This window comes from Podarcis filfolensis (assembly GCF_964270895.1).
Source record: "Podarcis filfolensis genome assembly, chromosome: 9".
Taxonomy (NCBI): Eukaryota; Metazoa; Chordata; class Lepidosauria; order Squamata; family Lacertidae; genus Podarcis; species Podarcis filfolensis.
The window spans coordinates 30,928,927-30,948,348 of NC_139610.1; the positions used below are offsets into that span (position 1 = coordinate 30,928,927).

The following is a 19,422-nucleotide window of genomic DNA, read 5'->3' on the forward strand; positions in this document are numbered from 1 at the left end:
CTGGCCTGATCCTTCTCTGTAGCAGGATTGTAAAACACAATCTGGAAATCAAGTAAACATTTATTTTGGCCATAAACAAGATATTTTTGTAGAAAAACAATGGTGGTTGCAAACATAGGACTTGTCTTTAGTATTATGAAGGAACAGCCACAGTGGTTCCTCCACAAAGTTTATTCAGTGAGGCCAACATGCATACTTAATTTACATGTGGTGTAGAACTTCTCACCTCTTTTTTTTTGCCATAATTGTGCTTTTTAACAAGAGGACAAACAGTAGCATAAACCCTTTTTATGAAACAATAACAATTTATTTAGGCATCTGGACCTCTGAATACAGTATTTTTACAATCACTAGAATGAAAGGAATTAAAATTTACATCATGTATTTTGGTACATTCCAATAAGTAGTTTACTTACAAATTTTTCTTTGAAAATAAATTTTAGAAATATGCTTACTCATTTAAAATAAAGAGAAGTGTTGACAAAATATAAGAAAAAAGATTCTCATGCCAGTTGAAGTGTAAAACTAAGTATTCCAAAATACTTGCTAAACAATAATCTGTGTTTACTATACAACCATTTAATTTACGCATGAATAAATTATTAGATTATCAGAATACAATCCATCCTCTATAAGAGCTGCATAAGCTCCATTCGTTTCAGAGGATATTGCACGGCAAACATGTTGCATTCAGTAGGATGTGTGCTTAGCTTCCACCACAAGGATACAAATACACAAACTTTACCTAAAATAGGAAGCATATACTCCCTATCATAAGCTGCTAGTTCTAAAAGCAGCCATACTGCTCCAAAATGTCATAAATAACGTGAATGCATTTCAAATTATGAGCTTCAATTTGTGCTATCCTTGCAACTTAATAGAGTGCAGATACTTCTCTACATGCTTCACATGTTTGTCCACAGAAACAACATTTTAATCTATTCTCAAAAGTCCATGGCTACCAATGATATACATGACTCTTTGGATTATCAAATTTAATATAAAATTAAATTTACATAAAACTATCCTTCAAGTGGGATTCAACTTCAAATCCTCCAGCTAATAAATATAAAATGATAGCAACCAGCATATTAGCTGTTTTTAGTAAAAGTGAGTTCTTATGTTCTTTTGTTAGAATGGGTTGAGCCGTATTCCTGTACCCAGTGGAGAGAAAGGGTTCACTTTTGCCCACATTAACGCATCGTTGAGTGAAATTGTGGATTTTCCATCTTCAAGGAAAAACACTGGACCCTGTTGGATGTAAGAAGTATGGGGGGAGGGAAGCAAAATATTACACATTAAAAAAATACAGTACTCTTGAGAGAGAGCAATTGTGGCAGAAGTTAATACTTTCAAACTTCTCCTAAATGTAATCCAGCTCCACTAAGAAATACCTGTATCCTTAATCCTGTCAAGCAAGAGATGTGAACATCTGAATGACTAGGAAGGTTAGAGCCTGTAACGTAATCTGGTCCAATTGTTACTTTCAGAGGTTCCTCTTTTATTCGAGACGTCAGTGTCGCATATATCTCTTGTTGCAATTCAGATGGGGGTGTAGGGGGCAATTCATCAGCAGATCTGTGTGAGAAATATATATCATTATTTGCAATAGTTTTCTTGACTTGAAACATACAAACAAGATTTTTTATTTTATTTTAAAAAGCATCTAAAAGTTAACAGAATTTCTGATACATTTGTCCTCTACTAAAAGACAAAAGATCGCAAATTCAAATCATCTAAAATTCTATTATGGTCATTGTACACCTACTTGTTTAGTGATTGAGTACAAGCTCTCCAAGCATCTAGTTCCTCAGAGAGTTGTTCAATTTTCAGGGGTACACACACCTCCCGTCTTTTTAAAAGCTGGCTGGAAAAGAATGCAGTGTAACAGAAGTATTGAAAGCACATGACAAATTCTAGCTCTATACAATTGGGCAATCTGAACAAACTTTTAAAAACTGCATACAAATTATACAGACTGCTTTCTCACCCCATATGGAAGGTTTTTGGCAGGCAACAATGATTCATATATATATTACACAAAAAATTACAACAAATGAACAAGCCCCTCTCCCCAGTTCCATTTGAGAGCACTTGGAAGATATAACTACTTTCACCAGTTTTGAAAAACACATTATGTCACAATCAGCAGGCCTTAGTGCAAGTGAAGAACCACCTGCCTACCCTTTTGTTTCATATCCTCTATAAGTCCTTGAAATCAGTTCAGTCTCAGAGACTTTTATGAAAAATACCTGCTGTCGATGGCCTGGTTGAATTGTAAACAGGACCACCATGGAAGTCAATCTTCCAGGTATTTAATACAATATCCCTCTCCTTTGTACAGAGTTCCAGAGCAGCTCACAAGAATTTAAGACACAAATAATAAAACCAATGAAAATTATTTAAAAGCTAGCAGCTTTTAAAGGATAAAACTAGCAAAACTGAAAGGCCTGAGCAAATAAGATTAAAAAAATGGTATGGGAAAAAAATCAGACTGGGGCCAAGTGAGTATATCTTGGAGAAGGTTTAAAGCTACCACAGAGGAGGCCCTATCTCTGCTCACCTCCAGAAGTAAGGCAAGGAGACATGGAGAAAGGCCCTTGGAAATTTTAATACCCAGGGAAGTTCATATAAAAGAAAGGGCTGTTCCAGGTACCTGGGGCTCTCAAGCCATGCACGTACTTTAAAGGTAAGTCCCAGCCAGCACTTTGAATTCTGCTCAGAAACAGACCATTATCCTTAATAGTTTTAAAACTGGCTAGATGTCTTCCAATCAACCAGTCTTGGTAATTTTGGTGTATCATTTTGGACTACCTGAAGTTTCCAAGTAGTTTTCAAAGACAGTCTCACATACAATGTCTAACTGAGATATAATACTGGATTGTGTCCAGGCTCTTTGTCCAGAGGGGTGATAGCTGACACACCTCCCTATCTGACGAAGTGTGCATGCACACGAAAGCTCATACCAAGAACTAACTTAGTTGGTCTTTAAGGTGCTACTGGAAAGAAAAAAATTTTTTTTTGTTTTGACACCTCCCTTAGGAAGTGAAACTATTTGAACCTCTAAAGTCCAGTTCTAGAAGCACCCAAAAGCTGCAAACCTAATCCTTTAGGGAGAATGCAACCCAAATCACACTGAATAGCATCTCCCAAACCAGATGAACCATCCACCAGCAGAACCTCTTTCTTGTCTGAATTGAGTTTCAACTTCTTGGTCCTTTTCCAGTCATTTACTGATTCCACACATCATTTCAGCATCTCAACAGCCTCATCAAAATCTGATGAAAAGGAGAAATAGAGTTGGCTGTCATCTGCATATTGATGACCCCTCACTCCATTTCTCCAGATAGCATTTTCATGTACAGCACAGGGACAAAATGGAGCCCTGTTGCACACCATAGCATAATCATATCAAAAGACATTGAGAGGCCCAGGAGAATTTGAAGGGTCTCACTCCATCTGCCATCTTGGCATTCCTCAATCATCATAGAAATGAAGGTAGTTTGGGGGCAAAACCCAGGTTTGAAGCCAGACTGAAATTGGTGCAGATTGTCTGGGTTATATGGCAAATGCCACAGTTAGCACAAGAAAGGTATATTTGCAACCTGTCAATCATAGAATTGGAAGGGACCATGTAGTCCAAACCAACATGGGGCTCGAACCCACGACCCTGAGATTAAGAGTCATGCTCTACCAACTGTGCTATATTTAGCACAATCTGAGGTTTTCAAAGCAGTCTCACAACCACCTCCTTCAAGGCAGTCAAGACCACCATGCTTGCAAGGAGGCAATAATGGCAGCTAGGTTCTCTGCGACTGGGCATGCAATTACCTCCCAAACCAAGCTGATCAACTCTTTCCTGCTTATAGCAGCTATGGAGGCAGGAAGGGAAAGACTGAAGAAACATACAGCAGGCTGCATTCCTTGAAGCTCCTTATCCACATACTAGATTCACAATTTTTGAAATAAATCCAATAAAATACAACTAAGTAGTGCTCTAGATACAACTGGCGTTACTGTAGGCTAGGGATGATGGGAATTGTAGTCCAAAACATCTGGAGAACACTAGCCCTGGCTAGTGTTGTCTAACCCAGGCCCATTCCATCAGATGTAACACTCTAACCCAGAGGTCGGCAACCTAAGGCCCATGGGCCGGTTCCGGCCCATGAGCTTCCTGGAACCGGCCCAAGGCCATTCCATGGATAGGCATGGGGATTCTGTGCTCTTTTTTTCATGACACCATTTTTTTTCTCGCCACAGGAACTGGCTTCCGGGTTGAAAGAGTGCCTGAAATAGTGTGTGCGCACATGTGCTCCTCACCCGGAGCGCCTGTACGCGTGCATACACACTATTTCCAGCGCACTTCCAGGGCAGAGGAGCGCCCATGCGCACACGCTATTTCCGGCACTCTTCCAACCCAGAAATAGCTTGAGCGCACGCACGGGCATGCATGGGGAGTGGATGCCGGGGAGTGGACCAGCCTGGCCTGAAAAAACGTTGCAGACCCCTGCTCTAACCCCTAAAGTATTACATATAACCTATGCCCCAAAAAACTAATAATAATTGTTAAGACTACCACATCCATATGTTTAGTTCATCTTTGCTATAAAAAAATAGAAGCTATCTCTCATTAGTATTTCTTATTTCTTTTCCTTGTATCGAGTTGCAAAATAAAACCCATTTGGAACATTATGCTAGAAAATCCCAATGTCCCTTTGAAACAGTGTTTGTGGTGCCCATGTTATATGCCAAGTAAATCAAGGCAGCTGAGAAATTAGATTTTACAAAGACTAAGCCAATTTCAAAGGGATTAATCACTATTCAAGTGCCAAGGAACATCATAAGTAATAATTGACAGCATTGGAGAAAAGGAAACAATCAAATCCATCATAATCCCAATGGATGCAACTATTGTGTAATAAAGAATTACCTTGTATATTCATAAAGTGCTGGCACAATGCTAGTGTACTGTCTTCTAATAGCCAGTAATGCACCAATGTAACCACACAATATTAACAACTCATTTCTAAATCTGAAAATAGAAGAACATTAATAAGTGCTTCCATTATTTTGCCCAATCATTATGAAAGAAGATCATAGACATAAAACTTGTTTACTATTGAGCAATGGGACCTTCTCTCTTTCCTCAGTTGGCCCCCAAATATACTCCAGAGCTGCCACCCCCCACCCCAATCATTTGGAGCAGATTCTGAGGTCACAGGAGAACTGCAGTGGGGAGAAGATGATGTTGAAGTCCCACTGCTTAAGCGGAAGTCTGTTCCACATCCACATGGACAACTCTGGATAAAACCCATACTCTCTTTCAAAGCAGTAAATTAACATCTGTTTAAAACATAATAAAACAATAACAAAACAAAACAAAACAGCATAAGCAGTGCCAGCTCCAAACTTAAGGGGCCTTTTGCTCCTCACAGTTCCACATACCCTTTCTCCTCCACTTCGCTCACACACTTTTCTCCAGTGGTGCTACCACTTAAATCAGTTTCCTCATTGGACAGCAGGTTAGCACTGGGCAGGTGGAGATGTCACTTATGAATGAGAACCAAGCTCAGCTCCCATCCACACTGGGTATTACATTCTGGGCAAATTAAAGTGGTGGGTGGCCACTGCAGATGGGAGCAGATCTTGGCAACGGTTCACCTACCCATCACTAAAATGACAGCCTAGTGGCCCGGTGACAGCACTGGATTTATGGCAGTGTGGGTGGTTCTCCGTGCACAGGGCCCTAAAAACATCTAGCACAGAGAATATCTCCAAAGGAACAATCCAGAAGCATATCTAAAGCCATCAAAAACCGGCAATATCCCATGTTTACAGAATACATGGTTTAAAAAAAAAAATGCTTGCAGAAAAATGCATTTTTTACCATAAGTATTCTTTATAATGAGGTGAAGATCTGACCTCAACATGCTCTAGAATAAAACACTGCAGAAGTCAACTGCACTTCTACAAAAAACAGAATCTGTTTATTATTATACATGAACTCATCTAAAATTGTCCTATGTTCATCTGTTTAAAATGGTCAGCTCTGGTTTTACTTTATTTCTCTTCAGCTTAGTTGTGCTGGGGCTATTTAAGACGTACTGGCAATGGAGGGCACAGGGGTAAATAAAGTCTAACCATAGAAATAGCTCAGATTCAATTTCACAACTTTCACAAAGCATACTTACTCACTACATTTATGAAGTAACAACTTTTCTGTCCGGATATAGCTTAGCAGATCAAGAAATGGACAGACTGAGTCCAAGGTCCAATCTGAGCTACTGATTTGTTCTGTCAAACACAAAAGGAGAAGAAAAGTTTGAAGTGCTGAAGAACGGAAAAACCAAGCAAATATTAATCTTTTAGATTTTCTGACTCATTAAGAAGCCTACCTTTCACATAATGAATGCCTATTGGAAGTGCTTTTTCTGGTTCTATAGTTAACAAATAATATTTTATTGACTCAAATATATTTCCTTCCTCCTGAGCTGTCTCCGCTAACTGCATACATTCTTCTACATCTGGTAGGCTGCACTGAAAAACAAAACATTTACAAAACAACATTTATGACAATATTTGTACGGGAAGCTGGGGTTTTGCACAAGAATGGGTGCAGTGTCCAACATGAAATGCTCCCCACAACATAAAACCAGTTTCTTTCCCAGGCAGTGCAAAGGAACATTACAGGGAGTGGAAAGTCTGCGTGCAATTTGTGTATCCTGAGGCCCTTGTCTTTGCACTAGGCACATTATTTATGCTCCAGAGTACAAGTAATCTGTATGGCATACATAGGGGATGTATGTCCAGACTTCTCATTCACCATAATGCCCTTGCACATATATACATCCTTACACTGGGATAGGAAAACAGGGCTCTGTTAAGTCCTGCGGGACACCTCTGCATTGCAGCATCACGCCTGAACAAAACCGGACTTCACTCATTGTACACACAGCTAAATCTATATTATCCTTTCCATCAGAAAAGGGTATTCTGTGTAAACCTACTTTTCAAGCTGATGTAGATACCTTAATACGATAATAAGGCCACAGATCAACAGCTCAGTTATGCACACTAAGCTTCATCTGTAGAGATACTTTCTATTGCCATCCACAAGAAAAATTATTGGTATGCCCAACAGGAAATGACTGCTTCTTCCTGTGCATACAGGACTTGGATAGCAATTTTTTTTTAAAAAAAGTAAAGGTAATAAATAACATAGAGGATTATGATTATAGTGCACTCTAATAGGAAGAATCCTAAAATAAATGTATCTAGGTATTAACAAATTAACATAAAACTTCTTCTGCTACTCACATAAATGGTTAAGAGACAGTTGACCTCTTAAGTGTACCTTTTCATGTAGGTCATTTATCTCTGCTGTGCATCCAGGATAGAAAGCACAAAGCTTTACTAACTGTAGCTCATTATTGGGGATCATCATAAGAAGATCTGCTGCTAAATCCCTGTGAAAAGACAAACATGCCACAGTTATTTAGCAATGTAAAAAGGTGGCAATGAGCAATGCCAAAATTAAGATTACTTGTTCTGCTCCCGTTCCTCTCTTAAGTGGCTGTGAAACTGTAGGTGAGGTGAAGCTACTTTTATGCAGCGGACAGCTCTGGAAGAGAGTGTGGTAATGTAGAAGATACTGCATACTAACAATGAGCTCAAGAGCCTTTAATGCAGTTGTAAAACGGATGTACACAGTCCTGACTCAGATTATCACCTAAACCATGATTTGGGTGACCAACAGCAAGCCTCAAGATGGGGAAGTGAAAAAGCTTCCTACTTTCCAACAAACCACAGTTTCACAATGCATTGAGCTTGAGGAACTGTGCTGTGTTCTGACGAAAGTCAATTAACAAAACAAATGACCACTAGAACAAACTGCTGCTTCTGTTTGGTCATTACAGAGAACTGTGGTTTGTTCTAAAGTGAAAGCAGAAGCTTCCACTCTCCATCTCTCATGCTTGGGCCACTATCAAATTACCATTTTCAGATCCCTAGGATAGCAAACAGCTATGTATGAACACTTCAGGTAATTTGACATGCTTTGGTGAAGTCATAAAATACAATTCTATGAACAACAACAAAAATCAAAAATTCAAGATCAAAACTACATCTTTCAGTATCATTAAAAAAAATTTAAAGAGTTACTAGGTTTATTCCATTTTCAGCAACCATATAGGCCAGGCATGTCCAAAGTCCGTTTTGGGGGCCTAATCCCTAATCCGGCCTGCTGGTCGATTTAATCTGGCTCCCATGGCAGTATATGTCCTGGGCTAAAATCCTAAAAAAAGCTCAACAACTCTGGTCGGCCCTCACGCATGTACACTTCATCAAATCTGGCCCTCTTTGAAAAAAGTTTGGGCACCCCTGATTATAGGCAGTCTGTGACCTCTTAGAAAATACATCTTGCAACTCCAGAAATATTGCTGCTATCAAGCTGTCTTAGTTCACTGTAGATGGTGTGCATTATATAGTCAATGGTATATGAGCTTAACAAGTTGTTACCACAATGAAGGGATGGGCAACATGTGGCCTCCCAGATGCTGTTGGACTCCAGCTCCTAGCCAGAATGGCCAATAGTCAGGAATGATGAAAATCCAAAGGAATCCATCATTCACCATTCTGTATCAGGGAACCTCCATACACAAAATGGGAATGTGCACATTGTGTTATCCATGACACTATCAAGGGGGAAATCCTGCATCTTCATATACCAGAGCCTTGCATGTACGAAGAACCTCAGGTGTATGACTAGCAATTGCTTTGTTTATTGAGTAATGCTCCCCATGGGATTAAATTTTAAGTACTGGAGGAGTGCTTTTACAGAAAGCTATTTGCCATCTGCGCTCCAAGAAATAGTTGGCAAGTACGTATACCAATTTGTACATCTGCATATGCCCAAATAAATGTTCACTTAGGATAGATTATGATCCTTCTATTGCTTGGCTGGCAAGGCAGCCATCAACTTTCAAGAAACGGTTAGGAAATATTTAGGAAAACCTAAATATTGGAGCCAATCTCCAGTGTCGCCATTAACACGGCTGCAATGCCGGCATAATATTAAGTATTCAAACACCACAGCTGTTGAATCACTAACCTCAGTTCTTATGTGCTAGTTTAGTATCAGGATCAAACTGTCAGAACTGCAAATGTTCCGCTTTGTGAAGGCATGGGACAATCCCATGAGAGGAGAGGGATGTCTTAAGGATATGCCCTTACTTTTTGTTCTTACACATTGAATTCTCATCAATAACCCATTATGTTTCTTTTCAGCCAGTCTATTCTACTTATCATGCAAAGTATTTTGTTCTATTAGAAAAGCCAGCAGAGGATGAAGGATTTTCTTTTCAGTCTAACCCGAAATGTCATGCTTTGCAGAGGATAGATTAGAATGTCCTTCTAGAGAAAAGAAAGTACCTGTATCCAGGTGATGGAAAGCTAAAACAAAGATATTCAAAATGTAACAGACAAAAACAGCATTTATATACTAAACACACACAGGACAAATGGTGAGAGGCTGGGATTTTTTTAAAAAAAGCAGGGAAAGGAACAGACAGCTCCAAATTCTTATTCTGCTTCTACTACATCCAACATGCAAACTGCAATTTTATGTATCCCATGTTAACTATCTTTTGACTTTTTATGTAAAAACAATCCTACCGTTAACAAAACAAAACATTACCCAAATAGCAAGGCTTTAGGCAATAATGAATTCCAATATTCATTTTCTTGGTCATGATTTTATTTCAGATTTTACAATCTATGGGAAATATAATACTGAGAATAACTTGAGTAACTCAAATCAACTGATTTTATTGGATTTACTGAGAGCATGGCTAGTAGTGGTTATCACCCAAGATGCAAAAGAAAAAAGATATATTGACTCGGAAGGCAATATGCTGAAAGCTTTACGTTCTCATAAATGGGAAGCAAAGCTGCGAGTGCTTGCAAGAAGTTGGATTGTGAATTCATTGTGCTTGTGGAATCCAATCATACAAACTCTGATTTGTATGATTAAATTCCACAAGCATATGATTTTGTAAGGAGTAGAAAGGCTTAGCTATAAGCTCCACAGCCATCTCAGTATGCAGCTATACTCAGGAAGGTGACAGCATGTCATCACAGCAAGTGCAACACATACTGCTGTCCCTACCAAAGATAATTTTGGGCAGTGAATTTTGGGCAGTGTGGGTCATGGGCAACACCACCTGATTTTTGTTTATATTTTGTTTCCCTTTGGCCTCTCCTGTACATACCTTAAAACAACTGTGGGCCTCTACATTTCTGCACCTTCCTCTTTCATTTTATTTGTTTGCCAAGGAGCTGAGAAACATAAATGAGCCCAGAAAGGCAATCTCCAAGACTTTGTTATGGCTGGAGAAGACTGAACAATTGCTAAACTTAGATGACGGGGGTGGGGTGTCCCTTTTCACATCCCCTACCCTAAAGTGGCAACTGCCAATACATTTCTCTCATCCACTTATGTCTAGCAGCTACATGCAAGACAAGTGTTCTTGAAATTAAGAACAGATTTTGGACACTATCATTTGGTCACAGAAAAATCGAGCTCTGTTAAAATTACACTCCTGACATAAACCACAATCCAAAGTAACTATTTTCTTCCAACCCTTATCAAAATTATGAGGCTAATAGTTATCCCATAACACTTTGCTTGGATACGCAAAGCAAAATGAATGGAGAAAAGCAAAACATTACCCCAAAATTTGAAACAAACTATGCTGGATTTCTTCACATTATCTGAATCTGAGGATTAGGGGACGATTCCCACCCCACCCTTTTGGCTCATTTCAACGTGTGCAGATTTATTCTCTCGTGGATTATCTGTCAAATCAGTCACATGGGTCAGAAAATCAACGTAGATTATTGTGTGTGCACTAGCAATCTCTATTTGCTGCAACTTAGTCATATGACCATTTTATGCATGGAACATTCAATCTGTGAGATGTAGTTTTAATGTTTGTGGATTGAAAAAATAAGCTCAAAAGGTACTCAGAAGAACTGATTCTAACTGAGGTGGAATCACAAAGGTGGTAAAGACAAATGTGGACACACACAAGCATGCTCCTGGTGCACTTTAGTCACTCAAGCAGAGCACAAATCCTAGAACTGTCTCAAAAATCTACCCTGCCTACTGATATGGTAGTTATTACTCCTGCAATATGGAAGCACTTGGTACTAGCCAAATGAAAACCTATTGACTTGTTCTTGCTAATTTATATGACATTTTTCTGCTCTAAGAACATTGGTGTTTGTTCATAATATGCTACTGTAGTTGAGTTTTACTTTTTAATAGTTTCTTATGGATAAAAAAACCAAAGGTTCCTCAAAGTTGTTGTTGCTGTTTTCAAAATATGAGACTCTGGTGTTCTATAAAAGTGTCCAAGGTTTGTTAGAGTGAAACATTCTTTGGAGTAAGAAGTTCTTACCATGTTGTTATAGTCATACATTTTCTTGCTAGTAACTCTAGCGCATATTGTGTTGCTTGCGCTGCACATTCTCCTAAGACAGTACCCACACTGACTGCCAATTCCAGTTCATTTCCACGAATCAGGTTTGCCATGGCAAGCTTGCTCAATAAGAAAATCATATCATTAAGCATCACAAACACTTAGGATTCATTGAGACCAGCATTGTAAAATGTTTACTTTCCAATGCTACATTAAAGAGTGACAAAAACATGCATTAATGAACAAGACTCATGGTTTGACCTGCTTTACTTTATATCACTGTAAGCAATATTTTGTCTATAAGCAAACCAGCTAAAAGTGAATTACTATTTTAAATAGAAGAGACACGTCACCCCAAGCTGTGCCAACTTCTAGAAAATTTAGAATAAACAGGAATTTCTGTAACTCATCCAACCTTCCCAATATGAAAAGCATCTAAAGATCTCACAATGGCCACCCACCGTCTTACCAGTGAGTGGCGGTTGTGGCCCAACACAGCACCTCCTCTCACCCGGACACGCCATTTTAGAATGTTTCCCCATCCCTGCAGAGGGTTTATCCACAGTGGAAGGTAATGGCCGCCAGAATAGTTATTTGTCCACTAATGAAGGGTTTCCCTTTAAGAGATTGTTAAGGAGAATGGGAATAGGATCTTTAGCCTGTGTGTGCTGCCTTTCCACTCTCACAGGTGTCATTTCTCAAGGGGAAGAGCACAATTGAAAAGACTTTTTGAAAATCAATACTTTGGAAAGAGGCAAAGCTTAGAGTTACTTATGAATTTGGGCCTAGCAAACTGGAAATCTGGCTTTGATGCAGGCTTGGCTCTTAGATATGGACTAAGGAGCGATGTGCAGGGGAGAAATTACTATCCACCAGGAGCTGATGTTTCTTAACTATCAACACTATCTACATTTTAGGGACAATTGTAGGAACTCCCTTGGGAATTACTGTTTCCTGAAATGGTCAGCAAGTATCCACGGCATCTTGGGACCAGCTTTAATATCTTGATAGCTGGTACATAAAAACATATCTCGAAAAGGGACTTTCTCCACCACAGTAGTAGTGGTTGAGGCCTGTTATTCCCACAACTTTATCAGCTGCTCCTTGCAGGAATTTTCATCACCTGCTTTGTAGCATTGCATGTTGTAAGGAATGAACATGGTAAAAAGCTAACTACCTCAGGTTACCTCAGGTTAAGTACTTAATTCGTTCCGGAGGTCCGTACTTAACCTGAAACTGTTCTTAACCTGAAGCACCACTTTAGCTAATGGGGCCTCCTGCTGCTGCTGCGCCGCTGCTGCATGATTTCTGTTCTCATCCTGAAGCAAAGTTCTTAACCTGAAGCACTATTTCTGAGTTAGCGGAGTCTGTAACCTGAAGTGTATGTAACCTGAAGCGTATGCAACCTGAGGTACCACCGTAATGGTAACACTCAGGGCTGGATAAGACAAAGGCACAAAGCAGACTCTCAGCAGCATAAAAATCTCCTAAAGTGATGTGGCAACAGAATCCGGCTAATAGGAATGGCTTTTAAAAATTCTTTCAATTATTTGTTCCCTTTGTTATTGCTGACCATGCATCTTTCCTATGTGTCTTTATTCCACACTGCCCACTGGATCAACATGATGTAAAAAAAACAAGTTTATTTATATATAACAGGATTGTTTTTAAAAAAATTAATAGAATGTATGCAAATGTACAAAACAAAGAGTAATTATTCTGCACATTTCTATTTTGGTATAGAGTAAACAGAAAATACTTTTACCTCAATGTTCTCAACAGCTAAATGGCAGCAAGCAGCTAGCACCGCACAGCCATCCTGAAAATACCACTCAGACAATTCTTTACTGACTTTGTGCAGGAGTCTAGAAAAAACAAAAATAGAAATAACTTTGATTAAATAATTAAAACTAGATAAATCTACCAGATGTTGTTAGTGCATCCTTCTCCTTTACTACCTGAAAATTTGGTCAGCACCACCACAGCATGAGGCAGCCCAATCATAAATTAGTTTTGGTTATTGGCAGTGCTTTTCTGGGGGGACGCAGGGGGATGCATACCCCTGAACATTTTGTCAATTGAAGTTTGGCCTCATGGAGGGGCAGTATTTCAATATGAGTAGGAAAATGAGAGTACCCCCTAAACATTTTTTAAGGAAAAAAAGCACTGGTTATTGGAATATAGTGCCCTGGTTCACATACCATGTAAGTCATAATTTAATCGTAAATGTGTCCCCCATCTCAGAAGGGACAACAAAGATATGGCAAATCAATAGCTTACCAAATTCAGTAAAAAAAATTGTCAAATCTCAATTTAAAATGCCACATTAATTTTGTGACAGGCAAAAAAACCAAGATAACATATGAAAAGTAACCACTCAGTGACTCACTCAGTGTAATCTTCCATGCTGTTTCCTTCCAAATCTTCTGTTCCATTTGATTCTAAACACTGGGATGTTTGCATATTTCCTTCACATGCTGACTAAAACCGGTTAAAAAAAAAAGAGTCAATCAAAAGCAACATAAACCATTGTCATCTTGGTAATATTTGCAAAAAGGGGTTAACAATGAAATGTGAACACTCATATCACAGTAGGAGAAAACAGCCCAACTACCATCTGGAAAAACCATATTGGTACATCTCAAACTGATGGTAGAAAATTTATTACAAGTCAGGGAGCTATCCTGTTATGTTGTAAATGTGGGAGAGTAAAATTCCAAGTACTTTGACTAGGATGTATAAGCTTCTATTATCCACAACAGAATGATATTCTTAGCAAAAGCTGCCAAGCTTTGTTTCATAGCTAATATAGGTCTGTTTGTTTGATTTTTATTCCAATACACTGAAACTGTTCCCTAGCTCTATTAGTGCCATCATTGCACAAAATACCTGGCACTGGTACCAATCCACAGGTATAGGATTCTGACAATAGTGTAGGCTAAACAGGTCTATCATTACTAGGCTTTTAAAACTCAGGACTGCAGGCATCATAAACACCAGCTTTAATGTCACCAGCATATGAGTAAATTGTGGAATGGGATGGAAATTCTTATTCTTTGCAGAAGCAGGAAAATCTAGAGCTTTACTATCCCTTCCTTTTATTTAATAATTTCCTGGTTCTAACATAATCCTTCTACTCAGTTTGTTTTTCTTGTTGATTTAGATAACAACACAACAGGTATCAGTGTACAGCAAAAGTTATATTACATCTTAAGAGAGTTATTTACTATTGTGTACATTGGTACCTGTGCAACAAGCAGAGCTTCTTTAAGCTGGCCTCTTGAAGTAAAAAATGTGACAAGTTTCTTCACATCACCAGTTGCTATGCAGTATGGAATAACATCATCATTTTCTTCCTGAATTAACTGGTCAGCTCTCCTAATCAAAATTGAAAGCACTGCCGTTATTAAGTTCATTTAAGTTATGTTTAGTATCAGATCCATTCAAAGAACATCAATGTGGCATCAAGATTTATATATATCCTTCTGAGATACACAAAACTCTTCCCAAAAGCACTGTTTCCAAAAACTTACACTCTCAAGCACTTATATGGATAGTTTCAAATAACTAATTGAAAAATGCACCACCAGATACAACTTTTACATGACTGTTGCAGATTCCTTCCTAACCAGGGTTTGCAAATAAAAACAGACGTCTATGGCAAGCAGGACATGAGTTTGAAGAGATCTTTTGAAGAGATGGGTTTGTTTCTACCACTATGAATCATTTCTGTAAATATGGCCACTTATTTGATTGCTCAGCCCTAACACCAGGTTTATAACAAAGTTGAAAAGCACTGGTAATCAACTTAATTGTGGTTAAAGATGCCAGAAGAATGGGGGGTGGGGATTCTGGAGGAAGGCAAGGGAGGCAGCATGTGATGCTATAGTCACTCCTGAATCCAACACAGAATTAAGTTTCCTTAAGCCTACAAGAATCAGTGGACTTAAACATGCCAAACTCTGTGCTGGATTCAGGACTATGCCTCATAATGCAAAAGGGTGACTTAAATTAGAATTCCCATCTTACCTTTGCATTAATTTCTTCCAGTATTTCATAGATACCCCTGGTGCAACTGAGAGAGCTTTGTCCCACTAAAACACAGAATATGTCATTATTTTCATCTCAACACAAGAAACATGCATTATTCAACGGTTTTTGAAAAACAGTTTCCATTTCAAATTCTTTCCCCTTTATACGGACATCATTAACAAATTAGCCCTTTCTATTTCTATTTAAAAATGAGTACTATCTGAAAAAAAAATGAGGTCACTTAAGAAGCCAGTACGTCATTTGTTACCCTTCACAACAGAATCACTGAAGAATTGGATGTTTACTTCACAGAGTCATGTTTTAAAATACAGTCGTTTTGAAGTAACTTTTTCCAGAGATCATAAAGGGTGAAAGTACTGTAACTTTTTCATACACAGCTTTCTCAAAATACATTTTCTGGTTAACAGTAATGCAGGAGAGAGAAGGGAGGACATTTGCAGGAGATAATCATCAAATAGGAAAGGATTCTTAATCCTTCCTGGCTGCCCACCAATTCTCACTTGCAACCCCTTCCCAAGGCCTTCACCCCCATAGGGTGGGTTGGGTATCCTGCATTTCTCTTGTAATGTGTTATTTTTATATGGAAGACATCAACAGCATACTAAATATGAATGTGATAGACCTTATTTAATGTAAGCAATTATAGTACTTTACAACATGCTTGGTTGTGGGAATGAGGTGTGCGCGCACGCGCTCTCTCTCTCTCTCTCTCTCACACACACACACACACTTGCCAGTATATTAAAAGTGTCAGCAAGGGTGACAAAATAAAAATAAAATCCAGCACCATTAGTCCTATGGCAATAGCATTGTTATAGTTATTATGAGGTACAAATAATAACAATACTAGCTACAACAAATGCTTCTTAAATACATGAATGTAGTATTTTAAATACACAGTAGTAACTACAGCAACGTTATCTCAAAACAAACCCAACCTTTCAGAAGGCATTTGAACCTTTGTCATGCATATCTAGCGCACAGGGTGCTTTCATTTGTCCACATGTGTCATTAAATATATAAACCAATGAGTTGGCAGGAATATATATCAGGCATAGGCAAACTCAGCCCTCCAGATGTTTTTGAGACTACAATTCCCATCACCCCTGACCACTGGTCCTATTAGCTAGGGATGATGGGAGTTGTAGTCCCAAAACATCTGGAGGGCCGAGTTTCCCTATGCCTGATATATATACTCCAGAGCGTCTGGAGCATCTGATCTGAAACTCAGGGAAGTGGGAGAAAATGCCACCTCCCCTCCCCTCTCAAGTGTACACTGAACTCTTTTATCATATCATAATGTAGTGTTTACCTGTCCAAGTTCCACCATAAGTTCACAGTATCTCTGAATTTGCCCAAGTCTTAGATGTATCTCTGCTGCTTCTTTTAGCCTTTCTTCCTTGCTAGGTGCACCAATTCCTCCTCCAAACTTAGACATCTTCACAGTAGTAAGTTCTTGGGCTTTGGACTGAAAGATGAAAATGGAAAAAAAAATCCCATCAAGTTTTCTCCTATAACATGAGTTAAGCCTTGACAAATTGCCCAAACGTACAGCCTCAATCTCCAGAGATGTTAAAGCAGAGCAGAAATGCTGCTGCACTTTATCTCCCCAACACAGATATTTCAGCTCTGGTGACCTGTAAGGCAGAAAGGGTAGGAGGATGTGCCTAGTCAAAGTGGGCAAACAAGGTCAGTGACTTCTGTGTTAAAGAGTATTCGCTGTTGTAAAATATTTTATTGCACTTAATCTCGTATTGGTTAAACCCATAACAATTTCTCAATGGAAACTGTCAGAATAAATTCCTTTTCGAAATTCCTATTGGTAAAAAAACAAAAACCTTTACATACATATTCTTTACAACCAAATGAGAAGAACAGACAAGGAAACTGAATTGTTATATTCTGAATTCTGGTTGTAAATCTGTTTGAACTGAGGGTTCACATGCCATTTATAACTACTCATTCTTATGAGAAGGAATATAGACTAAACAAACGAAACCAGCAGGCAAGTCTGCACCTCTTTGGGCTAAAGCAATCCTCTGGCTCAAGGAAACACAAGTGTTAGGAAAAAATTAAGTGCCTCACACGACAATGTAGGCAACCCTTGCTCCCAAGGGGATTATTCTTAAGTGCATATTCCACAGACGGTAAGAAATGAATGTATTTTCTTTTTCCACAATATCATTTTGCTTTGTGAAGCAAAATGAAATAAGCAAAAGCTTATTTCTTTTGTAATAAAGGAAGCTAAAGCTATTTCATCAACCTGCATATTTAACTTACCATTCTAAATCTAACCAGATGTTTCATGTGCATTATTCCTTTGCAATAATTCTGTGGAAGCAAGCTATCATCTTGGCCTTTTATTACAGCAACAAGATCCCATAAGTTTTTACTGCCTCCTGGGGGCTGGAACAATAAAAAATGGAACACAATGTTGTTTAAGCCATATCAGAATTAAACCTGCAATGAAAGTGATTATGTTTGTCAGTCAGTGCAAAAGTAAAAACAGGTCAATTCAAAATTAAACAAGCCAATATTGAATCCAGGTGAAAGCGAGGTGTTACCACACAGGTGTTAGATCTCTTAAATGTACTAAATCGGTATAATACATACCACATACTAACTTACAGCATAGCATCATTGTATAAACTTAAGACCACTAGTCATTTCATGACAATGGATCCACAGAATTACTTCCGTTATAATAGGAGAAAAGCATGTGACAGCTGAACTCAGGGGCTCTCAGTTTTCTTCAAAAGTATTTATCCTTCACTCTTATATTAAAGCAAATTGTGGAAGCAGCTGCAGTAGCTAGTTTCGTCCAACCAATCTCGCTTCAGTGTGGGATTCTGTCTCTACTTGGCCAAGCCCTCCCTGGCCATGAACACACAGCTGCCTTGGTAGTTTCCAAATTGTACAATGGGAACACTGGGTAATTTTAAGGGGAGTAGAAGACTGTGAAGTACTTTCCATCTTAGAAATACTATATATAAGCAATAAACATTGATGGTGATAAGGTTTATTAATCTTACATACCCTGTTCAACCCAGCCCTGCTAAGAACACTGATTATGTTACAACTCCCATAAAGGTAAAGGTACCCCTGCCCGTACGGGCCAGTCTTGACAGACTCTAGGGTTGTGCGCTCATCTCACTCTAGAGGCCGGGAGCCAGCGCTGTCCGCAGACACTTCCGGGTCACGTGGCCAGCGTGACGAAGCTGCTCTGGCGAACCGGCACCAGAGCAGCACACGGAAACGCCGTTTACCTTCCCGCTATAAAGCGGTACCTATTTATCTACTTGCACTTAAGGGTGCTTTCGAACTGCTAGGTGGGCAGGAGCTGGGACCGAACGACGGGAGCTCACCCCGCCACGGGGATTCGAACCGCCGACCATGCGATCGGCAAGTCCTAGGCGCTGAGGTTTTACCCACAGTGCCACCCGCGTCCCACCAACAACTCCCATAGGTAGTCATAATTTATGTTATATTGTGCACCTAAATAGACGTGAGATCAATGTGCCAAATGACAAATCAAGTTTATTTTATTTTTGTAACAAATGAGACAGGTGAAAAATTGCATTTGGTAACATATAATACAGTAAACATACCATTTTGTGAAAGGTTTATTATACTTACAGTGCAGCCTTGCATCTAATCCAGTGAGACTAAAGTTCTATAGCTACATCTTACATGCACACAATTTTTTACTATTTAATACTTACTGATAAACATTCGGAAAACCACCTCAGTTTTCTCCCTCGGGGATTACCAGCCAATTTGTCTACTTCTTGTTTAATATCCCTAGATACTTTGCCACATAGCAAGGGAGAAGCGCCTACTTCAACAGCACGATCTATTAAAAACAAATATTTATACACCTTGTTAGAAA

General features: G+C 39.0%; 1 protein-coding gene across 13 annotated transcripts in view; it reads right to left on the reverse strand.

Moving 5' to 3' along the window:
- Positions 1–285: 285 nt before the first annotated feature.
- WDR17 (WD repeat domain 17) overlaps positions 286–19,422 on the reverse strand; it is a 52,503-nt gene continuing 33,366 nt past the window's right edge. For 7 of the 13 annotated variants that reach the window (XM_083631027.1, XM_083631024.1, XM_083631026.1 and 4 more), the window contains exons 15-30: positions 19,256–19,386; positions 17,814–17,939; positions 16,846–17,001; positions 15,510–15,574; positions 14,726–14,858; positions 13,870–13,961; positions 13,246–13,345; positions 11,460–11,599; positions 9,430–9,450; positions 7,355–7,466; positions 6,396–6,537; positions 6,192–6,294; positions 4,931–5,032; positions 1,769–1,867; positions 1,395–1,578; positions 286–1,251 (exon numbers count right to left, since the gene is read on the reverse strand). In XM_083631027.1, coding sequence (XP_083487153.1) covers positions 1,132–1,251; positions 1,395–1,578; positions 1,769–1,867; positions 4,931–5,032; positions 6,192–6,294; positions 6,396–6,537; positions 7,355–7,466; positions 9,430–9,450; positions 11,460–11,599; positions 13,246–13,345; positions 13,870–13,961; positions 14,726–14,858; positions 15,510–15,574; positions 16,846–17,001; positions 17,814–17,939; positions 19,256–19,386 — 1,826 coding nt within the window. In that variant the 3' untranslated portion in view covers positions 286–1,131. Of the gene's footprint in view, positions 1,252–1,394; positions 1,579–1,768; positions 2,925–3,033; positions 3,279–4,930; positions 5,033–6,191; positions 6,295–6,395; positions 6,538–7,317; positions 7,467–9,429; positions 9,451–11,459; positions 11,600–13,245; positions 13,346–13,869; positions 13,962–14,725; positions 14,859–15,509; positions 15,575–16,845; positions 17,002–17,813; positions 17,940–19,255; positions 19,387–19,422 lie in introns of those variants that run through there. The other 6 variants (XM_083631029.1, XM_083631022.1, XR_014552134.1 and 3 more) reach the window with 5 other exon arrangements.